Source organism: Solanum lycopersicum, chromosome 11, assembly GCF_036512215.1.
Source record: "Solanum lycopersicum chromosome 11, SLM_r2.1".
Lineage (NCBI taxonomy): Eukaryota > Viridiplantae > Streptophyta > Magnoliopsida > Solanales > Solanaceae > Solanum > Solanum lycopersicum.
The window spans coordinates 47358366-47380685 of NC_090810.1; the positions used below are offsets into that span (position 1 = coordinate 47358366).

General features: G+C 35.3%; 1 protein-coding gene across 5 annotated transcripts in view; it reads left to right on the plus strand.

Annotated features, from left to right (window-relative positions):
* The window catches only part of LOC101245721 (uncharacterized), a 55109-nt gene that overhangs the window by 24832 nt on the left and 7957 nt on the right, over positions 1-22320 (plus strand). For all 5 annotated transcript variants that reach the window (XM_010314721.4, XM_010314723.4, XM_004250746.5 and 2 more), the window contains 10 exons: positions 226-324; positions 1197-1279; positions 1572-1720; positions 8987-9130; positions 9251-9358; positions 9919-10026; positions 19746-19853; positions 19954-20064; positions 21357-21520; positions 21637-22099. In XM_010314721.4, the coding sequence (XP_010313023.2) occupies positions 226-324; positions 1197-1279; positions 1572-1720; positions 8987-9130; positions 9251-9358; positions 9919-10026; positions 19746-19853; positions 19954-20064; positions 21357-21520; positions 21637-22099 (1537 nt within the window). The remainder of the gene's footprint in view (positions 1-225; positions 325-1196; positions 1280-1571; positions 1721-8986; positions 9131-9250; positions 9359-9918; positions 10027-19745; positions 19854-19953; positions 20065-21356; positions 21521-21636; positions 22100-22320) is intronic.

Here is a 22320-nt window from a genome sequence, read left to right on the forward strand (position 1 = left end):
TTAAGAGAATCCTGCTATATTACTTTTACATTACCTGCCTTTAGGTTTATGTTCTGTTGGGTTATTGAATGAGCATTATGTGGTCAGAGGAAATTAAAATAGCTATCAAGTTGTGTTTATCTCCCTGTTCTATAAATGACGGAATCTACCATGAGGGAGTTTATTATTATTTGTCGTTTAGTTTTCGAGTTAGGTTTTTTAATTCTTCGACTTTTCTTATTGCAGCTCACCATATCATGTTTCAAGGTTGATAGTCCAGGCAAATATCTTTGATGTTGCTTTTAAGACGAATCCCTTCAAAGTTGACTCCAATGGCTTATCGAGGTCAGATGAATCCACCTTTCTCTTACTTCAAATGGAATTTCCGTCCTACTAAACATTTATGATTTTTTTGGGCACAATCTGGTGTATTTGTCAGGTTTACTTGTGATTTGTTAACTGTAACATGTTGTGTACAATCTGATTACAGTTGTGCTAGTGGCTTTTGACTGCTATAAACAACTATGACCATAACCTTTTGAGTAATAATGTACTATGAATTGATTTCTACATTGCTGTCCTTTGAGCTTTCCCTTCATGCACTCTTTCTGTTGATCCACTCCTGGACCCTGAATGGGTTGATTATATATGTCAAGGATTGCAAAGCCAAACCCTTTCACCCATGATGCACAAGGCTGAATGGTGAAGGGCACTTCGAATATGGAGTTTTTCTTTTGTTATACTCGTAAATAGATATCATCACTATAAAGTAATTTTCAATGTGCAGAGGATTCAAAACCCAAATTCAGTCATTCTCTCTCTCAAAAGTATCAAAAAAGTTTATGTTGCGAAGGGCATGATACCTTTTATAATAAAGTAAAATCTTCCCAACCAGAGGAAAGTTGAAGACTTCAATTAGTTTCTATTTTAATTTTTGGTGATAATGGGCTTCTATCAATATCAGTACCTCTTTTTTGACCTACATTTTACTTTTTGTGTTACTGTTGCTTGCATTCAAAATTTAATCTTCTCTTAGACATATTAGTTGTCTGCAATCTACACAAAAACTGATGTGTAGTATACCTTGGACAACATAGTTTTGTTCTAATAGTTTGCTGTTTAGCCTGATGTCTTAAACTGCATCAAGAAACTTCTATAATTCTTGGAAAATCAAAATTATCTGGACACCTTATTCTGTGTTTTTTGGGCTGCTTTAGTGGATCGTGGTTGCTTTCTGGCCGGCTCGCGAAAATGCTTTTGATTGACTGTGAGCAGAATGATTGTCAATTGACACTTTCAGGCATGTTCTTTAGTTGTATTTACTTATTTACTTGTGTTTATCAATTATGTTTGGCATGTTTGTATTTTATGTGAAGTTATTGGTGTTCTAATTGCTGTTATACCAAAGGGTGTCCATTGCTTCTGTCGCAGAAACATAGATATATCGCTTTTTCTGTCTAACCTAATATGTGTTTGGGTGTCTCATTTTCATTGGTCATTAGTCATGACGGCCTATTTTGTTCGATTGTGCAACTAGATTCTTTATGCCTTTTTCTGTAGGGTTTATCTTACACACTATTTTTGATCTCCAGTGCTTGACTTCACGATGCAGCTTATGGATTCTGGAATGGAAAATGATGTTGTCCTTGCACTAGTCATTTTCTCCATTCAGTATGTCCTTGTTAATCATGAATTCTGGAATTATAAAAACAAGCACACTCGGTGGAAGGTGACACTGAAGGTATCCTCTCATCTTCTATAATTTAAACATCTAAGCTTGCTTGAATGACATGATATATTCTCCTTAAAAGGGGCCTAGTTGGAGATTAGGTAACCATTTTAGATGCTGTTTTTGTTGGTATCCTTCATTGAGATTCTATAGAATAGGAGGGTTATGGATGGGGATGGAGCTATGTAGGACTAAGGGGGTTCATCCCAATGGACCCAACGCCCTTCGGTGGAAAATTGCACTATTTATACATGATTGAAATTAAATTTTAGGTATATATGTATGTTGCTTAGAGTCTTCATTTTTGGTGATTCACCCGTACGGCACTAGGTGTGGGATCCATATCGGATCAGGTCAATTGATTTTGGGTACTTTGACAAAATCGATGGTGAAATTGCGTGTAGATTCAATGAATTCTATAATCAAAACAAAAACTAAAGTGAAACTAAAGGAAATGAAATAGCTTGTATAGATCAATTTTTATGTCACTCTTTTTCCTTTTATCTCCTTAGTCCTTCAGTATTCTTTTTTTGATCAATATTTTCTCCTAATTTTTTCCACACAATATATTATAATTTAGGTTTTTATAACTCTAGATTTAGATATTTGAATTATTTTTAGCTGAATCCCTGCATATGTATCCAAACCTGGATTTGTATCGCCGAATCTTAAAAATAATATCATGAAGGATCCGATCTCTAGAAACGCACCCGTATCAAACACGCGCATATGAGTATGAGCAACATAGGTTTATGTAGTAAATGTGGGATGCCCTTCGACTTCTTCTTGTGTTTACTTTTTCATATTTTGAATCCTCTTAGTGAAAATCTTGGCTCCGCCATTGGTTATTGAAGCTCCATTAGAAGAATAATTTTTCACTTTGGAAAAATTTGAGGAAGGTCTTGTTAATTTAATTTAATTAATTCACGCACTAAAATTGGCAACGTCACTAATTTTCATAAAGAATTTTTGGAAATCATATAAAGAAATTTAGACCTTAGATGAAACTACATGGAAAATATTGCGTTACAAAGTCTAGGAAAATTGTTTTAGCAATACTTTGTTGAATTTTATTCCAAACTAAAAGAGGCGGTTAAGTGATACATTTTAGACCTAATAAGTAGTTTAATGTGTATTGAATTATATCTCAGTCACATTAGATGCTACATCAGTCACATTGGATGCTACATCGCTCAGATTCTTCAAAAATGTTATGGGTGCGTGTTGGATCTTCCCAAGTTATGCACTTTTGGAGGATATGACATGTGATTGTTAGAATAGAAATAAGTATTTCCTACTTAGAATAGATATAGTAATAGGAATAAGAATAGGAATCTTAGTTGGAAAATGATTCCAATGTAGTGTCTATAAATAGGGTCTCAATGTAACAATTTACATACACAATTCAATAATATTTTTCTTATGTATTTCTCACATGGTATTAGAGCATTGGTGAGAACAAACAAGTCACCTTATGTCTGTCAATTTTCGGTGATTGTTGGGTCTGATTTTGTTATTTTTTTTTCTTTCGGTGGGTGTTTGTGAAAACCAACACCACCATGAGGCTTGGAAAGCTCCCACGGCCAAACACCAACCAGAACCGCCAAAAAACACCACCCCACGCGCTCTCATGCACCAATCAGAGGTGGTAGCTTTCGGCAAGATTTGTGTTACGCGCCAGCGCATGAGGGTTTTTCTGATCACATTTTTTTAGAAGTTTTTTGGCAGTTGGGGTCGTCCAGCCATTCCAACCAAGCTAATACATTTTTTGACTAGATTCGATCGTCGGAATTTGGAATCTGACTATTTTGAGGTTGTTCCCGGTGACTTTTTCTTCGAGATTTGAATTTTCTGACAATCAGATCTCAATGATCAAGTTTTTTTTTGTTGTTTCCAAGACAAATTTAGCATAATGTGTTTTGGGTGTGATGTTTTTGGTTCTAAAAATATGGGGATTGGAAGTTGTAGCCCTATAATCACTTCTGAACTTTATTGGGAATTTCAAACTATTTATCTTCGGCTTCGTTGATTGAGCTATGGTGCAAGGGTCAAGGCGTCCAAGATCACTTAACAAAGAAGACTTATGTGGTAGATGTAAAGGCAAAGACTAGTGAGGAAGATGTAAAAACCAAAACACAATTGGAGAAAGTAGATGCTGAATTATGTAATCTCCTATGGCGTTCTATTGGTTCCAAATTGATGCCCTTGTTTCGCCCATTCCAGACGTGTTGTACAGTTTGAGAAAAGGCTCGTGCTTTATACACTGGATATGTCTCGATTCTATGATGTGATGTCTCGATTGACCAACTTAAAGAAACAAGAATTCGATATGTCTACTTGGGACAGGTACATGCAATCATAGAGGAATTCAACACGTTGATGCCAGTTACTATGAATGTGGAAAAACAACAAGAAGACGACAAATATTGTTTCTAGTTCTTACTCTTCTTGGACTTCCTCCTGATCATAATTTTGTGTGTGATCTGATTTTAGCTAGCCCTACAGTTCCTACAATCGATGTAATGCTTGATGAAATACATGTCTTAGAGGAAAATCACACATGGGATTTGGTGGATTTACCCAAGGGAAAATATCAGTGGGATGTAAGTGGGTCTTCACAGTTAAAGTTAATCTAGATGGGTCTATAGCAAGACTTAAGGCTAGCCTTGTGGCTAAAAGATATGCTCAAACCTAAAAGAAGATTATTCAGACACTTTCTCTGCAGTTTCCAAACTCACTTTTGTTCGCTTGTTCATTTCTTTAGCTGCTTCTTAGAATTGGCCTTTACACCAGTTAGATATTAAGAATGCATTCCTTCATGGTTATCATAAGGAGGAAGTGTATATAGAGCAACCACTTGGTTTTGTTGCACACTGGGAAAGTTTGTCATTTGAAAAAGTCCTTGTATCGCTTGAAACAAAGTCCCCGAGCTTTGTTTGGCAAGTTCAATGAGGTAGTATAGGATTTTTGGTTGAAAATGAGTAAATGTGATCATTCAGTCTTCTGTCGACAATCAATAACCGACAATTAACAACATGCATTATCCTCCTTGTTGTATATGTTGATGACATTGTTATTACAAGAAGTGATTATGTAGGGATTTCCTCCCTCAAGTCTTTTATGCATACTAGATTTTATACAAAGGACTTGGGCCAGTTGAAATACTTCTTGGTAGTAGAAGTGAACAAAAGCAAGAAGGGAATTTTTGTCTCGGAGAAAGTATATTCTTGACCTACTTGCAGACACTGGAAAGTTGGCAGCTAAACCCTGCAACACTCCAGTGGTACACCCAATGTACATCTTATGAAAGATGATGGTGATCTTTCGATGATCCAGAAAGATATAGAAGGTTTGTTGGGAAGTTAAACTATTTGACTGTGATTTGTCTAGATATCGCCTTTTACAGTAAGTGTTTTAAGTCAGTTCATGTCCGCACCTACGATAAAACATTGGGAAGCTGTAGAGCATATTCTATGTTACTTAAGAGGAGCTCCTGGACTTGGCATATTGTATAACAATCATGGTCATACTCGTGTGGAGTGTTTTGTAGATGCTGATTTGGCTGGATCCAAAATTGATTGAAGATCTACAACAGGCTATTGTGTCTTTGTTAGAAGGAATCTAGTATCGTGGAGGAGTAAGAAGCAAGGTGTTGTATCTCGATCTAGTGCAAAATCCGAGTGCAGAGCTATGTCGCAATCCACGTATGAAATTATGTGGATACATCATCTCTTAACTGAAATTGGGTTAAATCATCATACTCCAACAAAACTTTGGTGCAATAATCAAGTTGCTCTTCATATTGCCTCAAATCCGGTGTATAATGAAAGAACTAAACATATTGAAGTTGATTGTCATTTTATTTGTGAGAAAATTCAAGAAAATTTGATTTCAACTGGCTATGTGAAGACAGGAGAGCAATTAGCTGATTTGTTGACATAAGTGTTGAATGGAACTCGAGTTGATTACCTTTGTAACAAGCTGGACATGATCAATATCTATGTTCCAGCTTGAGGGGGAGTGTTAGAGAATCGTAAATTATATGTTTCCTGGTAGATAATATTCTGAGTTGATTCTTAGGGATTTAGATATTTGGTTACCTTAGTTAGTCTTTTCTTACTTGTATTTAAATCGTTATCTTCTTTGGATAATACACATTGAAATTACTTCATACTTCTGTTTCAACATACTAAGTATGGAGAAATGTTACCTTTATAAAAGATAATACATATAGAAATTATATTTAAAATATACCAATCATTGTTTTCTTAATAGGTATGCCAAGTCAAAATTTGACAAGTAAAAAGGGATGAGGGAGTAAGTATTAAGCATTAAGTACAAATAAAGTTAGAGGAGAGGATGGTTATATTACCTAAAGCATATGAGTTAATCTTGAATATGTCACCAAACATCAAATTGATGCATCACATGGAGTTCATTGAATGTGTGGGCACACACACACCATCATCATGTCACCCGCTTTAACATTCTCACTAGCATTATAAGTGACAACCTACAACATTTCAGTCCGATTCTCTCAATAGTCTTCTCAAAAGTTATAGGTTTTGGTGGAATAGGTTATTCATTGCTAGAATCGACACAATTAAGATACACTACGTATTGGAGAGTTCACCAAAATATTGAAGATTATTTTTCCATTTCATACTGTAATCTAGAAATGCCTTTGAAAATGGTGAGAATTGCCCTTAGATGCCTGATCTGAATCTCTGCTGGTTCACAAAGAACTGATGGGTCATCTGCATACAGAATGCGTGTAACCTCCAACGCATCAAGCCTGACTGTTTGTGCATTGAAACCCTGCAACCATCCTTTTCCATTTGCAATTCTGATCATGTGATTTGAGTCTTCATTGCTAGTAAAAATAGAAAGGAGAAAAGGTCCCCCTCTCTATGCATAGTATGCTTTCACTGAGTAAATACGATTACTTGGTGTATGCAGTACATACTATCATTTGCTTGGTCATTGATGTTGCATCCCTCTAGCTAAGAATTAGCAAGTAAGCTCATCAGTTCTTCCAACTCTCAATTTTGGACATGTTTTCTGAATCATGGAGCCCAAGAGGTTCCTTCACTGTAATGTGAAATGGCCATAGTCAAGGTCACTGGCCATGTTGAAGAGATTGGAAATTCATTCAACAATATAACAATTCCCTACTCATTTCAAGAACTTGTACAATACTAAAACCAAATGGAAGTTTTACTACAGAATACCCTCCCCCTTCCAATACTCAATACAAAATTATATTCTGTGCAAGGCGGGCACACTTTGATACTCAAGTGAACTAAACTATTTATTAAGGTCCCCTTGTCTCCTTTGCACTACCTTGCGGTGCGAAGTCACAACGCAACGTCTTGGGACCTGAGATTTCCTCGATTTACATGGGAGGCTGTCATAGGAACCCCTGTAGGTCTCCTTATTTTCTTTGCATTTTTTTCCAGTTTTGGCCACGCCCATTAAGCAAAACCACTTCCAACACGTGTTCTTCATCAAAGTATTAATGACCTTTCTATCCGCATGCAGTCTCTCACATACTTTGATGCCAATTAAATTGCACATATATATTATGGTTAATTCTAATTAGTTAGGAATAATTTACAGGGATTTAGGACATCTCCAACCCTACACTCTATTTTACTCCCCAAATATTGAGTTCTCTATTTTTTCAGACAACCTACTCCAACCCAATTCTCTATTTCACTCTCTAAAAAAGAATCTTTTTCTCCCTCCTCAATATTGTTTTATTATTTCTATTTTCTTTTTGTTTTATTATTCCATAATATAAATCCTTTCTTTCTTTTCTATGAATAATCATCCTTTATAATTTCATGTAATATAAAATTTTAATAATTTCTTGAAATTTTTTATTTAATATTAAATTGTATATTATTCTAAATTTCTAAAGAATAACTACGAATAGTTGAAAAAAGAAATGCACAACCACAACCGCAATCACAATCACAACTTCTTTAAATGATACGCTAATTCCTTTTTCAAATATCGTTAAATCTTGAAATAACTTACCGGATTACTAAAGTATTGTTGTGATTTTTAAAATTATTATGTTATGCATTGTATCTATTGTTATCTTGTATTTAAATTATTATGTTATGTATTATATTTTTAAATTAAAACCTTAATCTTATCATTTAAATTTTGTGCATTCTTCATAGTGGAAATTAATATAACATCAAATTATATCACAAAGTCACAAAAATTGAAAAAATATTTAAAATATTATTGATTCGAGATGAAAGTAGTATATATAAAATAAAATATTTTAAAGATGTATATTAAATTTAAAAAAGAATTGCATATATTAGAGATTTAATCAATAGCTTTATTAATTATAAAAAAAAGTAGAAATAATAATATTATATTCAAAAGTGAAATAGAGAGTGAATAGTAGTTCTCCAAAGTCTATAATTGGAGAGTAGAGGGCAAAATAGAGAGTGGTTGAAGAGGACATTCTCTATTTTACCCTCCAAATATAGAGAATGGAGAGTATAATCGAGTAGGGTTGGAGATGGTCTTACATGAGTATATTGCCATTTTATTATTTGAATAAACGCTGCCTATTTTAGGTTACATTCATACAAAGTAAACCAAGCCTAGTGGTCACTACATCTTATTGATATTGATTGAAAAGTTTGATGGAGCTTAGCGAAATGATTGGTGTGTATTATGACAGGTTTCATCAGCTCAAATGACCAAGTAGCAGATGATCTTTTCTTGTTCTTTATAGTTCTCTCAGGCTGTTATCGAATATCCATAGACTCAGATGTCTATATGTATTTCATATGGAAAGGTGTACTATCATCTTGATTAATGTTGTTTCTGTTGTTGACAGGTGAAAGGTAACTGTGTGAATCCTAATCCATCTTCTTCAGATGGTGTAATATTCAGCAGTATTGATTTATTAGTAATGTTATGTAGTAATCATGTAACTACTGTTGCTTCATTTGCTTAAATATCCTGTAATTTCGCTATCTAATTTCCTTGCAACCCTGCTTTGAATTCTTCTTTTCTTTTGAGCTGAGGGTCTAGCAGAAATAACCTCCCTACCCTGCAAAGGTAGGCTAAGGTCTGTGCACACCCTACTATCCCTAGACTCCACTTGTAGGATTACATTGGGTATCTTCTTGTTGTTATTGATATATTTACTGAGTCATTCTCTGTGTTACAAATTTTCTTTATAATCATTATATTGTACTGTCTGAATGCTAAGGAAGATGGGCTTTGTTATTTATTTGCTTTTAGGTGCTTGAAGTCTTGAAGAAATGCATTTTGTCCATTTCATATATCCAGAAACTTGGCGAAGTGGTCAAGGATATTTTATTTGGTGATTCTTCAATCCACAATGCACTCTGTCGACTTGTTTGCACAACTTCAGATGTCCTGGAGGTGCATCTTGCAACCTGTAGTTCCCTTAAAATATGCTAATAAACTCTAAATGTGCGCTGAATCTTTAGCCAGCATGCAGAATCCACACTTGATACCATTGCTTTATGTTTTCTTCAACAGAAGCTCTATTTTAGCCGGCTTTATGGACTGACAGACATTGAAGGATTACAGCAGGCTATTGTCTTGGGATTGGATATTCTTTCCAGTATGCTTTCTGATTTTTCAATGGTATGCTTGATAAAATTTTTGCTTCTCTTTATAAACTTGCTGAAGGGTTGCATGCATTTGGAAGAAAGTTCACTATTCTTCAATCTCTGTGCCCCTGTTCCATTCTACCTCAGGTTAAATAAAAGCAAAATCTTTCTCGTTTGTTACTTACTAGCTTATTTTAATAAGAACAGAAATGCTTGAGAAATTCATTCCGGAATGAAATGCTTTATTGTGGGTGAGAGAGGATGAGAATAATGTAGTTTGCCTTTACTTATTTGTGCTCAATTCTTCGAGTTTATTTTTTCTGGGGATCCAGATTAAGTTTGCTGTTGACAAAATCAGACATAAGTAATTCTTGCATCAATATTTTTGGAGCATCTGCATAAAGCATTCTAATCTTTAATCAAGTGAAAGGTGTCCCAACTTGGACTTCATGATCTTTGTCTAGTATTTTTCTCATAGCGGCACCCTGTTGAGTTGTTTATTTTTCTCTCATCTGTGATATTTATAGATTTCAGAGTTTTCCTGCTTTCTTTACTGCTGGAATCAGTCTAAAACCTGCTTATGGTTCATTTCAGGTTGTGCCTACTTTCACTGTCTTTTGTCAAGCAGTCATATCACAGACGGCAAAACCAGTGCCTGTGGTTACTGCTGTGATATCACTGATGTCATTCTTCCGAAATCCTGTATGTTGTCATCACTATTTAAATAAAAGCAATTTTTTTTCTTGTGTTGCAAAATTTCTTCGATGTTGAGGAATTTTCTGCTATTTTCTCTAGTGCATTAATACATTTACTAATTTGCTGCTTCTTATGGTGTTAAGGTTTTGAAGATTGTGAATCCCTATTCTTCCTGTTTTATCTTGGTTTCAGTGCTGATTTCCCTATTTTGGTCAGCTTTTGTGCTGACCCAGTAGTGAAATCCTGTTTCTCCAGGGCTGCTTCATTTCCAAACCTGATAGCTGTGTTAGTCTAATCTAACTTTCGATTAGATTTCTTTCAGTCAGGTGCAAGTTGTCTCAGTTTACCAATGTCATATATGTAGTGGTAATTGTTGATTACCACCTCATCTGTAAACTTAAGCTGTCAAAGAGGGGATACATTATTTATTAAGGTCCTCAAAAAGTCTTCTCATGTGTTAGCCTAATTCTTTTTTGCTGGCCAAGAATGAAAAAATACTCTATTTTTTTATATATGGGTCGCAGTGAGAGTACAATGTTGAACTTAGTGTCCGCTTCATTTACATGTGTAAGTTGTCACAAGGATAGTTTGGTATTGTTTATTTTGTTATGAGACAATAATGATCAAAACAAGACGTGTGAATTTCATCAACTGTCCCAAAGTCTCCAACAACTTTATGTTATGATTTAACTCGTTCAAGGTGAACTACTATCTCGATCTTTATAACTTAAATTGCTTTCTAAAACAACTACTCCCTCCATCCTATTTTATGTGGCCCCCTTTGACATGACACGGTGTTTAAGATTTTTTTTTTTTGAATCTTGTGGTCAAACAATCCTCAGATATTTGTGTGGTTGTAAATCATTTTACTAAGGGAAAAAGTGAAATTTTAACGTGATATTGTTTCCAATTATATTAAGTTGACATTCTTTTTAGGACGGACTATAAAGGAAAGAGTGCCACATAAAATGAGATGCAGGGGGTATAATTTTCCTGGCGTTATGTCAGGTCCCAAATTACCCCTAGACATGATTGGGCACCAATTGCACCCCACCGTCCAGACGAGCCTTTCTTGAGCTTCAAGTGCCTCATCTTCATGATCAAGGAGAGTAACTTGAAGATGTGTACTTGAGGTCCTTGAAGTGTGAAAAGCATGTTCTTGAGCCTCAAACCTTCATTTCAAACTCCCTCCAAGCCCGACACAGTTACTTGATGAGATGCTCTTCAACTCCCGAGCTTGCCTTGGTGTGTATGCATCACTTGTGGTCTTGAATATGCCATAACATTCTTACACATTTGTAAGATTTTTGAAACTCGTGATTTTAAATATGCCATAGCATTTGTGTGGCTATAAAAGTTTCTTATTAAGGGTAAAATTTAGAAATGAATCATTCTTATTGGAACTAGACTGAAAAAAAGAAACAAGTTTTACTTAAATACAAACATAAATGGCTTTTTGGGAAAGATCCAATCTTCAATACATAAAAGGAATTTCATGGGTGCACCAAATCAAAATGAAAAATATCCTTCTCAGGTGCACCAAGTTATTTTCATCTCCTCAAAAGCTCTCTTATTTTTTTCTCGCCAAATAACCCAAGCGGGTGCAAACTTCAATGTCTTGCATCTTGTCCTTCTACCATGTTTTTAGATGAGCATAACCTTTTTTATAATGTCTTGTATCATCTGAACTGACCCAAACCATCTAACGATTTCCACTACAATCTAGCTGCTAAAAAAATGTATGAGTTGGCTGTTGAGATCTTCACCTGAACCCTTGCACATAAAGCACCAACTGACATAAATAACCTTCGTCTTCTCAAAGTCTCAATTGTCAGCATCACCTGTCTTATTGCTAACTAAGTTTTAACACACATTCTTTTAGGTACCTTAAAGATCCAAATCGAACGAAATGGAAAGACAACCTCCCCTGTCAAAGGCTTCTCATAGAGAGACATAATAGAGAATTTTTCATTATTACCCGTCCACTTTCTGAATAGTGGCTATGTTGTGGTTTGTTGCAGACTGTATAACCTTGCCACCTCCAAGTGTCTTAGGATGCTGTGGAGAAGGTGTAGAAAGAGCTGACATGTCAGGTAGGGGGAAGCAATGAATGGGAGGGCAAATTAGTGGTGTACAATGGAAGGAATAAGGAGATGGGAAAGGGAAGTGAGGTGGAAGAACAAAATAAGAATACAAATGAAGGACTAAGGAAATGAGAAAAGGAAGACGGGATGGAGAAGTGAATAAGAATGAGAATGAAAATCTTACTAAATAAAAGGTCGGATGACCTAGCATTGACTTGCATTGCTATGACATCACGACCCCTTTATCTTATGTTGTCTCAACCAGAGATTTATAGATAAACTCGATATTCCTTTCCGACCATTAGTTGAACATATGTTGCAACTTGACGATTGAGTTCGATAAAATGCATGTGTTTCATGCGTACAAGGAGCGTGAAAATGATGATTTTTAGACCACGAGTCAAATAAAAAGAAAAAGAATAATGAAAAAATGGTTCTTTTTTTCCCTCTCTAGCATCCCCCGCCTCCAGCTCTTTGCACGTGCCACCGTTGGTTTCCACCTTTGCACCACTGTGTGTCGCCACCATTCTACACTAATTTTAGCCTAAAATTTTGCTCTCCACCCAAACCCCCTCGGGAACCACCCTATTATTTCTATATACTCATAAAATCACGTACCCTCCGATAAGGAACTCGAGCAAAAATCAACAGCCAAAATTCTTAGAATAAAAATTTTAACCTTAAAATTTTCAAGTGGATTACGAACATTGAGAATATGAATTCTCTAAATTCAACTTACCCTAAAAATTCTGAGTGAAATAAATGGAATAGTTTGATGAATGAATTTGAGAGGGTAAGGTTTTGGATTTTTATGACAAGGTCACTGTTTTTTTATGGTGAAGATGGTGGACTGTGCTTCCATGGAAAAAGATATCAACAGTGGTTCCCGACAAAGTGTTTGTAGCTGTGAGATGGAATGGTGGTCTGTAGTGGTAAAGAAATCAAGGATATGGTGGTCTATTGGGTGTATTATGATGGAGGAGATGATCCTTAATGGTGGAGAATTGTGCCGGCTATATATGTATGGTAATTGTGTCGACAAATTGTCTTACCTTCTGGATGGAAGAAGTGAGCATTTACTGTAAATGGTCATCGTAAATTGAGCAAAGAAGACTCTCTACCTCCACGAGGTAAGGGTAAGGTATGCATGCACTGAGCCCACACAGACCTCACCTATGGAATTACACTGGGTATGTTCTTGTAAATAGAGCAAAAAGACCAAACTCTGTAGACCCATTTTGATTTCTTGAGCATCAGATTTAATCTTTGTTTTTACTTTAAGAGAGTAGTCCTTGAGATCAAGACTTAAGTGTCAAGTGTAAAATGTATCTGTAGCAAGTTACCGACCAAGATAAATCTTGAAATAGTCAAGAAATAATGAAGAGAATGATCAGCTTAATAGAAGTAATAAAAAGAAGACAATGGTGGATTATCTCTTGCAAGTTACCCTTATCTCTTGCAAATTTACTTTGAAGACTTGAGAGAAGTTTGGTCGGAACTTGCTAGTGCCATTTCTCTGAACCATGGGTTGTATGTGGGAACTTTGACACTGTATTATTCCCATAAGAGGAGAGGAACTGCTATAGAATCAGTAGAGCAATGAAGGACTTCTCGGAGTTTGTTGGTGACATGGAGCTGGTTGATCTACAACTATCGGAGGGCTGATATACATGGAGACAGGGTGACATAGGGAAGTTTTTTTAGGTTTGCCAAATCTCTAATATCAATGTACTATAATGAGAGCTATAGGAATGTTAAATGATCTATTCCTCATACAGTTACATCTGACCATTTTCTTGTGATATTGCAATGTAGCTATTGGGATCCAGTTTGTGTATCAAGGGAAGACCTGACTATGTTTTGGCTTTCAAACTAAAGTCTCTCAAGGTTAAACTCAACCAGTACTCCGTTCAAAGAAACTTGGAGCTGCAGAAAGATTGTATTCTCAATCAATTAGCTTAGTTGAAGGAAATCAATGATAAAATGAACATGAATGAAGAAGAACCGGTAACGCAAGCATCTTTAACTATGGAATTTGAGAATATTGCAAGACATGACAAAGTGGCTTGGAGACAAAGATCCAAGGCCTTTTTTTTATATGATAAGGGTAACTTTGTATTCACAAAAAATTCAGCATCCAAGGGATGATGAATTGGAAACTTACATCCCACAGGGTGATGGGCACACCCTCAAAAAGCCATACAAAATTACAAGTTCCATTTAAAATCAACCATCTCTATGCTTTCCCCTATCAAGTCTTGTTTACACCAAAAAAATAAGACTTAAGCATTTCAGTTCTATCTTCTGAAAACCATCATTTTGACCTTCAAAGCACCTAGCATTCCTTTCTTTTCATAGAGTCCACCATATACAGGCTGGAATAGTCTTCCACCAATCTTCACTTTTCCCTCTGTTGCCAATTCTTGTCCAGCTATTAAGGAGCTCCATGGTTGTCTTTGGCATCACCCAACCAACCCCTAGTATACACAAAAAACATATTCCACAATTTTGAGGCTGCTTTACAGTGAATGAACAAATAAATATTTACTTCTTTTTTCTGCTCACACATAAAGCATCTTGAGCAAAACTGCATCCCCCTTCAAGGCCTTGTGGCTAAATAAGAGGGACAAAAATACAAGATATTTCCATAGAGTAGCAAATTATCATTAAAGACTTAAGAACATTGGTAGTTGTTAATTGTGTGTCTGTGTGGGGTGGAGGTGGGGGGCATTCTGATCAATCCAGCTGATATAGAAAAGGAAATTGTCACCTTCTATCAGAATTTATACTTTATATGTGAAGGATTGAAGCCTCAAGGCCATATAGGAAACTGTCCTAGGATCAATTTTTGTTTGAAGATAATGTGTTGCTTCAAAGGCGAAAGCCCCTTTTAAACACGAGATATGGGATATTGTGAAAAGATGTGCCTGGGACAGAGCCCCTGGACATGATGGAATCTATATGTTCTTTTCATCTAACGCGTGGTAGTTGCATTTCAAAATTACTATGATCAAGTTCTTTTTTCCTGAAAGAAGCTGTAATGCTACTTTTGTAGCCTTGATTCCAAAAAAAAAAGTTAGAGACTAAAGGAGCTGATAGATTTCACGCCTATTAGCTCGATAGGGCAGTATATACACATTCATTTCCAAACTCTTGACTGAGAGATTGAAGAAAGTAACATTCAAATTAGTGGCCAATCAAAGAATGACTTCCATTGAAGGAAATATGTCATGGATTCCATTTTGATTGTTAATGAGATGTATATGAGAATTAGAAGCAAGGAGCCTGGGATCAATGCAAATTTGATATAGAGAAGATTTATGATTGTCTCAACTGGAGCTACATATCAGAAACTTTGAGGAAAATGGATTTCGGTGACACATGTTCAGCTGGACTAAATGTTGCATCCATACAGACATACAATTAGGTCTTGGATATGGATCCCCAATTGGTTCTTTTTCCATCCAGAGGGGCTTGAGACAGGGTGATCCCCTATGGATATACTTAAGGATGGAGGTTTTAATGTGAGTTCAATGATAGACAACATTCTGGAGAATTCTAATATGTAATGTGCAGATGACACCCTGGTGTTCTGTGAGACCAACTGTGAATATTAAGGATTATTTTCATTCTCTTTGAAGATGTAAGTTTTTTTATCTAGTAAATGATGTGAACTAGTTCCATTTTTAGGTGAGTATTCTTGGTGGAAGAGTTGGGGCTCTACTTACTGTATCTAGGGATGCTTTTGGGAGCCGAACACGAGATAAAGGATATATGGAATAGAACTTGGTGAAATGTTAAATGAAATTAGTCAATTGAAAGAGCCAATATAGTTCATTGGGAGGAAGGCTAATTCAAGGACCATCAAAATTTGAAACAACAGTTTCCAAAAATGTATATAATTTCTCTACTATTGGTGGCATCAGTAGAAAAACTATGGAGCAATCAAGACTAGAATCTCACTTTCAGAAGACCACTTAACAATTAGGAAATAGATAGGCTAGAAGATCTGCTTACAACTTAAGAATATGTTAAGGAACTTTCAACATCTGAGCATAACATTAGGTGGAGTGGGGAGAAGCAAGGAAATTTTACTGTTAACATCGTGAACAAGGCATTGTACTCTTCTAACAATCAAATTGAGTGTTAACCATGGAAGGTGAAAATACCATACAAGGTAGCAGGCTTCACTGTGTGTTAGCTAGAGAAGTTGTTATTAGACATGATAACCTTTAGAAGAAAGAACATCTATTGTGCTCTAGATGCTACCTTTGTGGAGAAGAGGCAGAGACAATTGTTTGTCTCTTTTACATTGTAATACTACTCAGCTATGGAGGATGTTTCTCAGCTTAAGAGTTGTAAGTTGGAGCATGCCTAGGAGCATAGTTCTAGCATGTTGGAAAAGAGAAAGAGCTAACTTTTTTCAGAAGGAGAGATGGAAGGTTGTCTCAACTTTATCTGGTGGACAATGTAGAGGAAATGAACAATAAATGGTTTCAAGATAAAGACGAAGGGCTAGGTACTTTTGTATTTTGTTGTAAAGAAGAATGTGTTGGAGTCTATGAATCAATTTTTGATGTTTTAGACTCCTTTTAGCTGATGAAGGAGTTGTGTAATTTTGGATGGTTATACCGTACTTTCATTTATATACAAACTAGTAAAATAACATGCGCCTCGCGCGGGAATTTCGTATCACAAAATTTATAAAATAATACGTAAAACCTATCAATCAATAAAATTAAAACACTATTTTCTTACATATAAGATTACATAGTAATGAACATTAATGATTTTATAATTTATCCTTTTGCTTTTAGGAAGTTTACTATTTGATATATTTGAGGAATCAAATGAACATAGTAAACAAATATTCTTATTTTAATTTGTAGAAAGTTCAGCCCTAACTTTTACAATTTCATTTTAAAGTTCCTAGTTTTAGTATATTGTAAAACGGAAGAATGTATTATATTGGACAACAATTCAATTTATCATATATACTTGAAAGGGAAAAATATTACACAAAACTATTTAGTTTGTTTAGGTGCTTTTTTAAAATTAGCATAGTAGAGTAATTAAGTTCAAATTGAAACTACACTTCTATTCCAATTGCAATGTTGATAAACGCATCTATTACTTCAAGAAAAGTATCTACAACTTGCTGTAAACTTGAGATTCTATCCATATTTCATATTGAATATGAACAATTAATTTATTGGGTATTTATTTATGACTTTTGGATTAAAAGAGGCTCTAGTCTAGTCATATTCCTCTATAGGTCATTCGACACAACATCCTTGAAGCCATGTGAAAAGGTTATTATTTCTTGTCTTCTTTTGGTGGTTCACATTGCACATCAAGGTACGATAACGTTTTTAAGATTGTGGTGTCCTTACAATGACATACCAAATTTGAATTTTGTTGTTCAAGAGATGGTAATATATATCCTTAAGAGACGTTTTACTATACATTCAACAATTTCAGTGGAGAAAAGATACGTGAATACTCAATTAACGCGTGTTATTAGTCTGTAATAACAAAATACTTATAAAACTTTGCAGAAAAATAAACAACAAAGTTTAAATCATGTACTCAAAAACAACAATAAATAACATAAGCATAAAGTAATGACCGTAAAAAACATACCAGGATCGGTAAAAATATAATGAAATAGAAAGGAAAAATTCGAGCACACTGAATGCACACTATTCCTCTATGAAAATTATTTTCCTCTAGTATCCAAGGAATAAAAGAATAGATTCCTCTCAACATAGAACGATTCTATTCACCAGTGTATTGATACAAAACTAATGGTATCAGTGAGCCATTCAACAGGAGTAAAGTACACAAATATTTTATTGTGCAGAAAAAGAAAGAAGAAAATGTTCATGATTTGCGTTGTTATCCCTCTATTTATAGACAACAAAGGGTAGTGTGAACATATTCTTATTGTGCCTTATCGGAGAGGTCACAACTCTTTGGAAAAGTAACGACCCTTATGAAAGGTCACAACCTTTCATAAAAGTCACAACTTTTCATAAAAGTCGCAACTCTTCATAAAAGTTGCAACTTTTATTAAAGGCGCAACTCTTCATATTTCATTCATACCTTTAAAAATCCAACAACGTGTACTTCATATATCAATTCAAAGCTCTAATAAATGACATTGACATTCAATCTATATTGTACCACCCAACTCAAATCACCAAAGGTAAAGGATTATCGAGAAATGGTAGACTAATGCATTCAACAATGCATGCAACAATGATATGTTACTTTTCTCAAAAACTTTGAACTATAAAAATAAATAATTTTGTTTTTCTGATTTTAATATTTCTTTTACTTGTCGTGGGTTGTGGTATCATCCATCTCTGGGAAACTGAGGAACACACATTATCGGAGGGGTTCAAAATACTTGTTTTAAACGAGTTGAAGTGTCCGATGAAACTCCATGGAGTGGGGTGGCCAGGACTTCAGACGGTGTACGAAGAACTTTTCTATTAGACTACCAGAAAATATAAAAATTGACATTCTTTCTAAAACACGAAAATGTAGAAAAAGGGCAAGACCTGCTTCTGATGCTTTGCAGCATATTAAAAGATGCTTTCTTTTAATGAAAGGAGCTAATGAAGAAAATTAGTTCGGTATAAAATGCAAGAAAATTAACTAACATTAGCATTATCATTCTCAATTTTTTTATCTAACAAACAATTATTGTTTTAGTAAGAAAATTGAAAAATTAATCGGGTGAAATATATGAAGCAAAAAATCAAGTTAGTCAAGTTCCAGAACCATTTTCTCATTGAATGTAAATTTGCCTATTAAATTTTCCGGTTACTAGTTTCCTTGCAATTTCTAGTTTCGGTTCCTAATATCTACATCATTCATTTATAATGCTGTGTTAATAATCAATTTATTGATTTGCCAACTCTATTTATTGTCTAGTGCCACCCTCTTAAAGGCAGAGGTGGTGGGTGCATGCCTTAGCGCTTTGAATACAGCAGAATCTCTAAGAGGGAAGTCACGTAGGTTCAGGTTTATATGTGCCTCTAGTAAGTATTAAGAAACACTAGGTTCCTCAATGAAATGTGACATGATTCTTATGAAAACCCAAGTGCTGACTGCACAGAGAAATAATATGGATTATTTTTATAGTTTTAAAACGAAGTCAACCTTTTTTTTTTTATCTAATACTGAACTTTAGGATAATGTAATCTACTAGAAAGAACTTGATCTGCAGAATGTTTCTGGAGAAAACTCTGTGCTGCATCAAGGTCTCTCTTTTTTCTGGGTGGGGAAGAAAAAACTCAAAAAAGTATTAAACGGATATACAGGTTTCTGATGATGAGCAATATCTAAACCATTTATTGCATGTATGTGTTTAATTCGTTGAACCTTTTGCCTTCTCCTGTGCACTCTTCTGTTAGTTAAAGGTTGCAGCTTTTTTAAGGTAGTACCTATCTGCTTCTCCCCACTATTTTTTTTTATTTCCATGTAGTATCAGAAATTACAAGAAATAATCTTCTGTTGGTCAAAATAGAGTCTTGGCATTCAAAAGGAACCAAAATAGGTTCCAGTGAAGTTATTCCAACGTCTAATATGGTTTGTAACTGTGCTAAACGCAAAAATCTGCTGCCAATGCAGAAGATACAGGTGGGTGCAGCAAGACTGCTCTCCAGGTTGTTTATTATTAGAGACGACTCACAATCATATGCAATTAGCAGTGTATGTTTCGGTCTGGATGACAAGCAGGTTTAGCTTTAAAATATCGGTATTGCTTTTCTTAGAAGTTTATTATTATGTGGAATAAGTGTTAAGCTACTTTAACTGATCTCAACTTATGCATTTGCAGATCTATAATTTTAAAAATACCATTTGTAGCATTCTTTGTCAAGAGAAAGTAGAAAGTGAGGATCTCATAATTGCTACTTTCAAGATGCTTACTTCTGCTGCACGCTATCAGGTATTTTGTCACTTGTTACTTTCTTTTTGAGCTCATAATCTGCTGCATTGCTGCCAGACCAAGGGATTTCCTATATCTAAACAACCTATTGCCCAGGAGCATTTAAAGCTATTATCAAGCCTAAAGTCCATGAGCCCTTGAGCTTCAAACTTGATCCAAGTTGATTTTTTACCAAGGTCATGGGTAAAGTAGAAAATGATGAAGATGGAAGGCGTTGTATTAGTTCTGCCCCAAATTTTACCTTGAAATAGAAATATCCCGCCAATTATTTAAAGGAACGAAGGAAGGACAGCTTTGCTGTATTATGACCATTTTGCCTCTAAATCAATTTTATTGTCATTAAAAAATGTTTTCATGACTATATTATGCATCTTTATTCAAAGCTTCTGCAACAGTTGCTCACGTTATCTTCAGTATTGTTTTGTTACAATGGGGTGAAAGTCAATAAATAGCTTCTTATAACCATTTTTACCTTAAGCAATCAAGTGGAGAATGTAAACTCCTTGCTTCACACAGCTGTAACTTATAATGTGTGTTTATATGAACCAGCCAATCACCATTGTTAGAACTCCCACATCGGAAAAGGGATGGGCAATTGGTCTCCTTATATGTACTTGGACATTCTTCATCCTATGAACTAGCTTTTGAGGTTGAGTTAGGACATTATCCATTTCTTTGTATGATATTAGAGCTAGACCCAATGTGGGCTACTAGGAAATCGGGCATGGAGGTTGATATATCCCCAGTCCATAAATGTGCACGCACCAGACTGGATAGAGGAACCCCTGATAAAAAGAATATCCGGATCTTGGCTCCTTATAAGGCTTGGGCTAAATAAGTTTCCAGGGCCAGTTGTGTAGCATGGAGTTGCAGGAGCATAATTGCTGGTAACACTTTACATGTTGTTGCCTTCTCCCTGGTTGGGCCATTTTATTCTATCTGTAGCAATAGGGTTCACGTTTCCTTGCAGCAAATAAGTGTAGAGGTGTAGGAGCTCAAATAATCCCCAGTCATAGAGATTCCTGTACTTCTTCATAGTGTTATGTTCCAATTATCCCATTCTCTGTATGCAGCAATAACAGCGGTATCACCTTTTTCCTTATCCAATGCAACTCCTCACAGTAACTGTTCCTATCATTTTAGATTTCACTAAAATGTATTTATTTGATCTTTTGTTACTGTTAGTGTCTAATCCCTTAATAGATTTAGTTTTAAGCACTGAATTGGGTATGAATAAAGATTATAATCTTTGGCCCTTTCTGGTATTTAAATTGTAAACCATTCTTTCTTAGGCTTCTTTTCTTACCGCTGTGATCGCTTTGGAAGAAAATCCAATTTCTGAATCATGCAAGGGTGACAATCATCCAGCCAACAATGATGCATTACAGTGCAATGCTGCAAACTTATTGGATTGCATATGGATTTATGTTAAAAGATCTGATGATCTTGTGATGACGTAAGGTTTCTAGTCATTTTTTGTTATGCCATAAATCATTTCATTATTCCTTGTGACGTTTAATTATTGAGGTACTCCATGATTTGATTTAAGAGTTCTTTTTTGGTTTCTTTCAGCAAATCGCGTATAATGTGTAATGTGCTAAACTTCCTAAAAGCATTATGGCAAGGAGCTGCTCATTATACAAGTCTTCTGAAGCAGCTGAGAAATTCAGACTTCTGGGAAAAGCTACTGATTTCTGCCGTGCTCTCCATAAGTAAGAAGAGTTGCCAATCTGAAAGCACGACCAAATTGGAGCTCCAAAATCTGGCATACAAATATCAGTGTCAACATAATGTATTGGATGTGGTGGCCTGTGAAATGATCCTGCAGAAAAAGATTTTACATTCTGAGTTGGTCACAGAAGAATCTTCTAAATGTTTACATAATGGGTCAGATGGATGTAAAGTAGCAACAGCTGAAAGTTCATGTAACCTGAAGGAAATTTTTGGAGCGTGGTGTGGGAGCTCATTGGATGCGGAGACTATCAAGACATTTGTTTCATTTGAGTATGATGATTCTGTAAAGCTGCGTGCAAGGGTGAGCTGTATTTCCTGGAACTCTCGTTTTCTGTTCTGATTGTACGTAGTAACTAAGTCTCCACATTGATTTATGTTAGCTTACATCATTGCTGGTTCTGACTTTCAGCTTCATGTTGATAATGCATGTGAATAATGACAGGCATTCTATTTCACTTTGCTATTTGTACCTTTGGATTGAAGCTGAATCCTTATAGTTGCTTAGATTTTAATCTAGGTCTT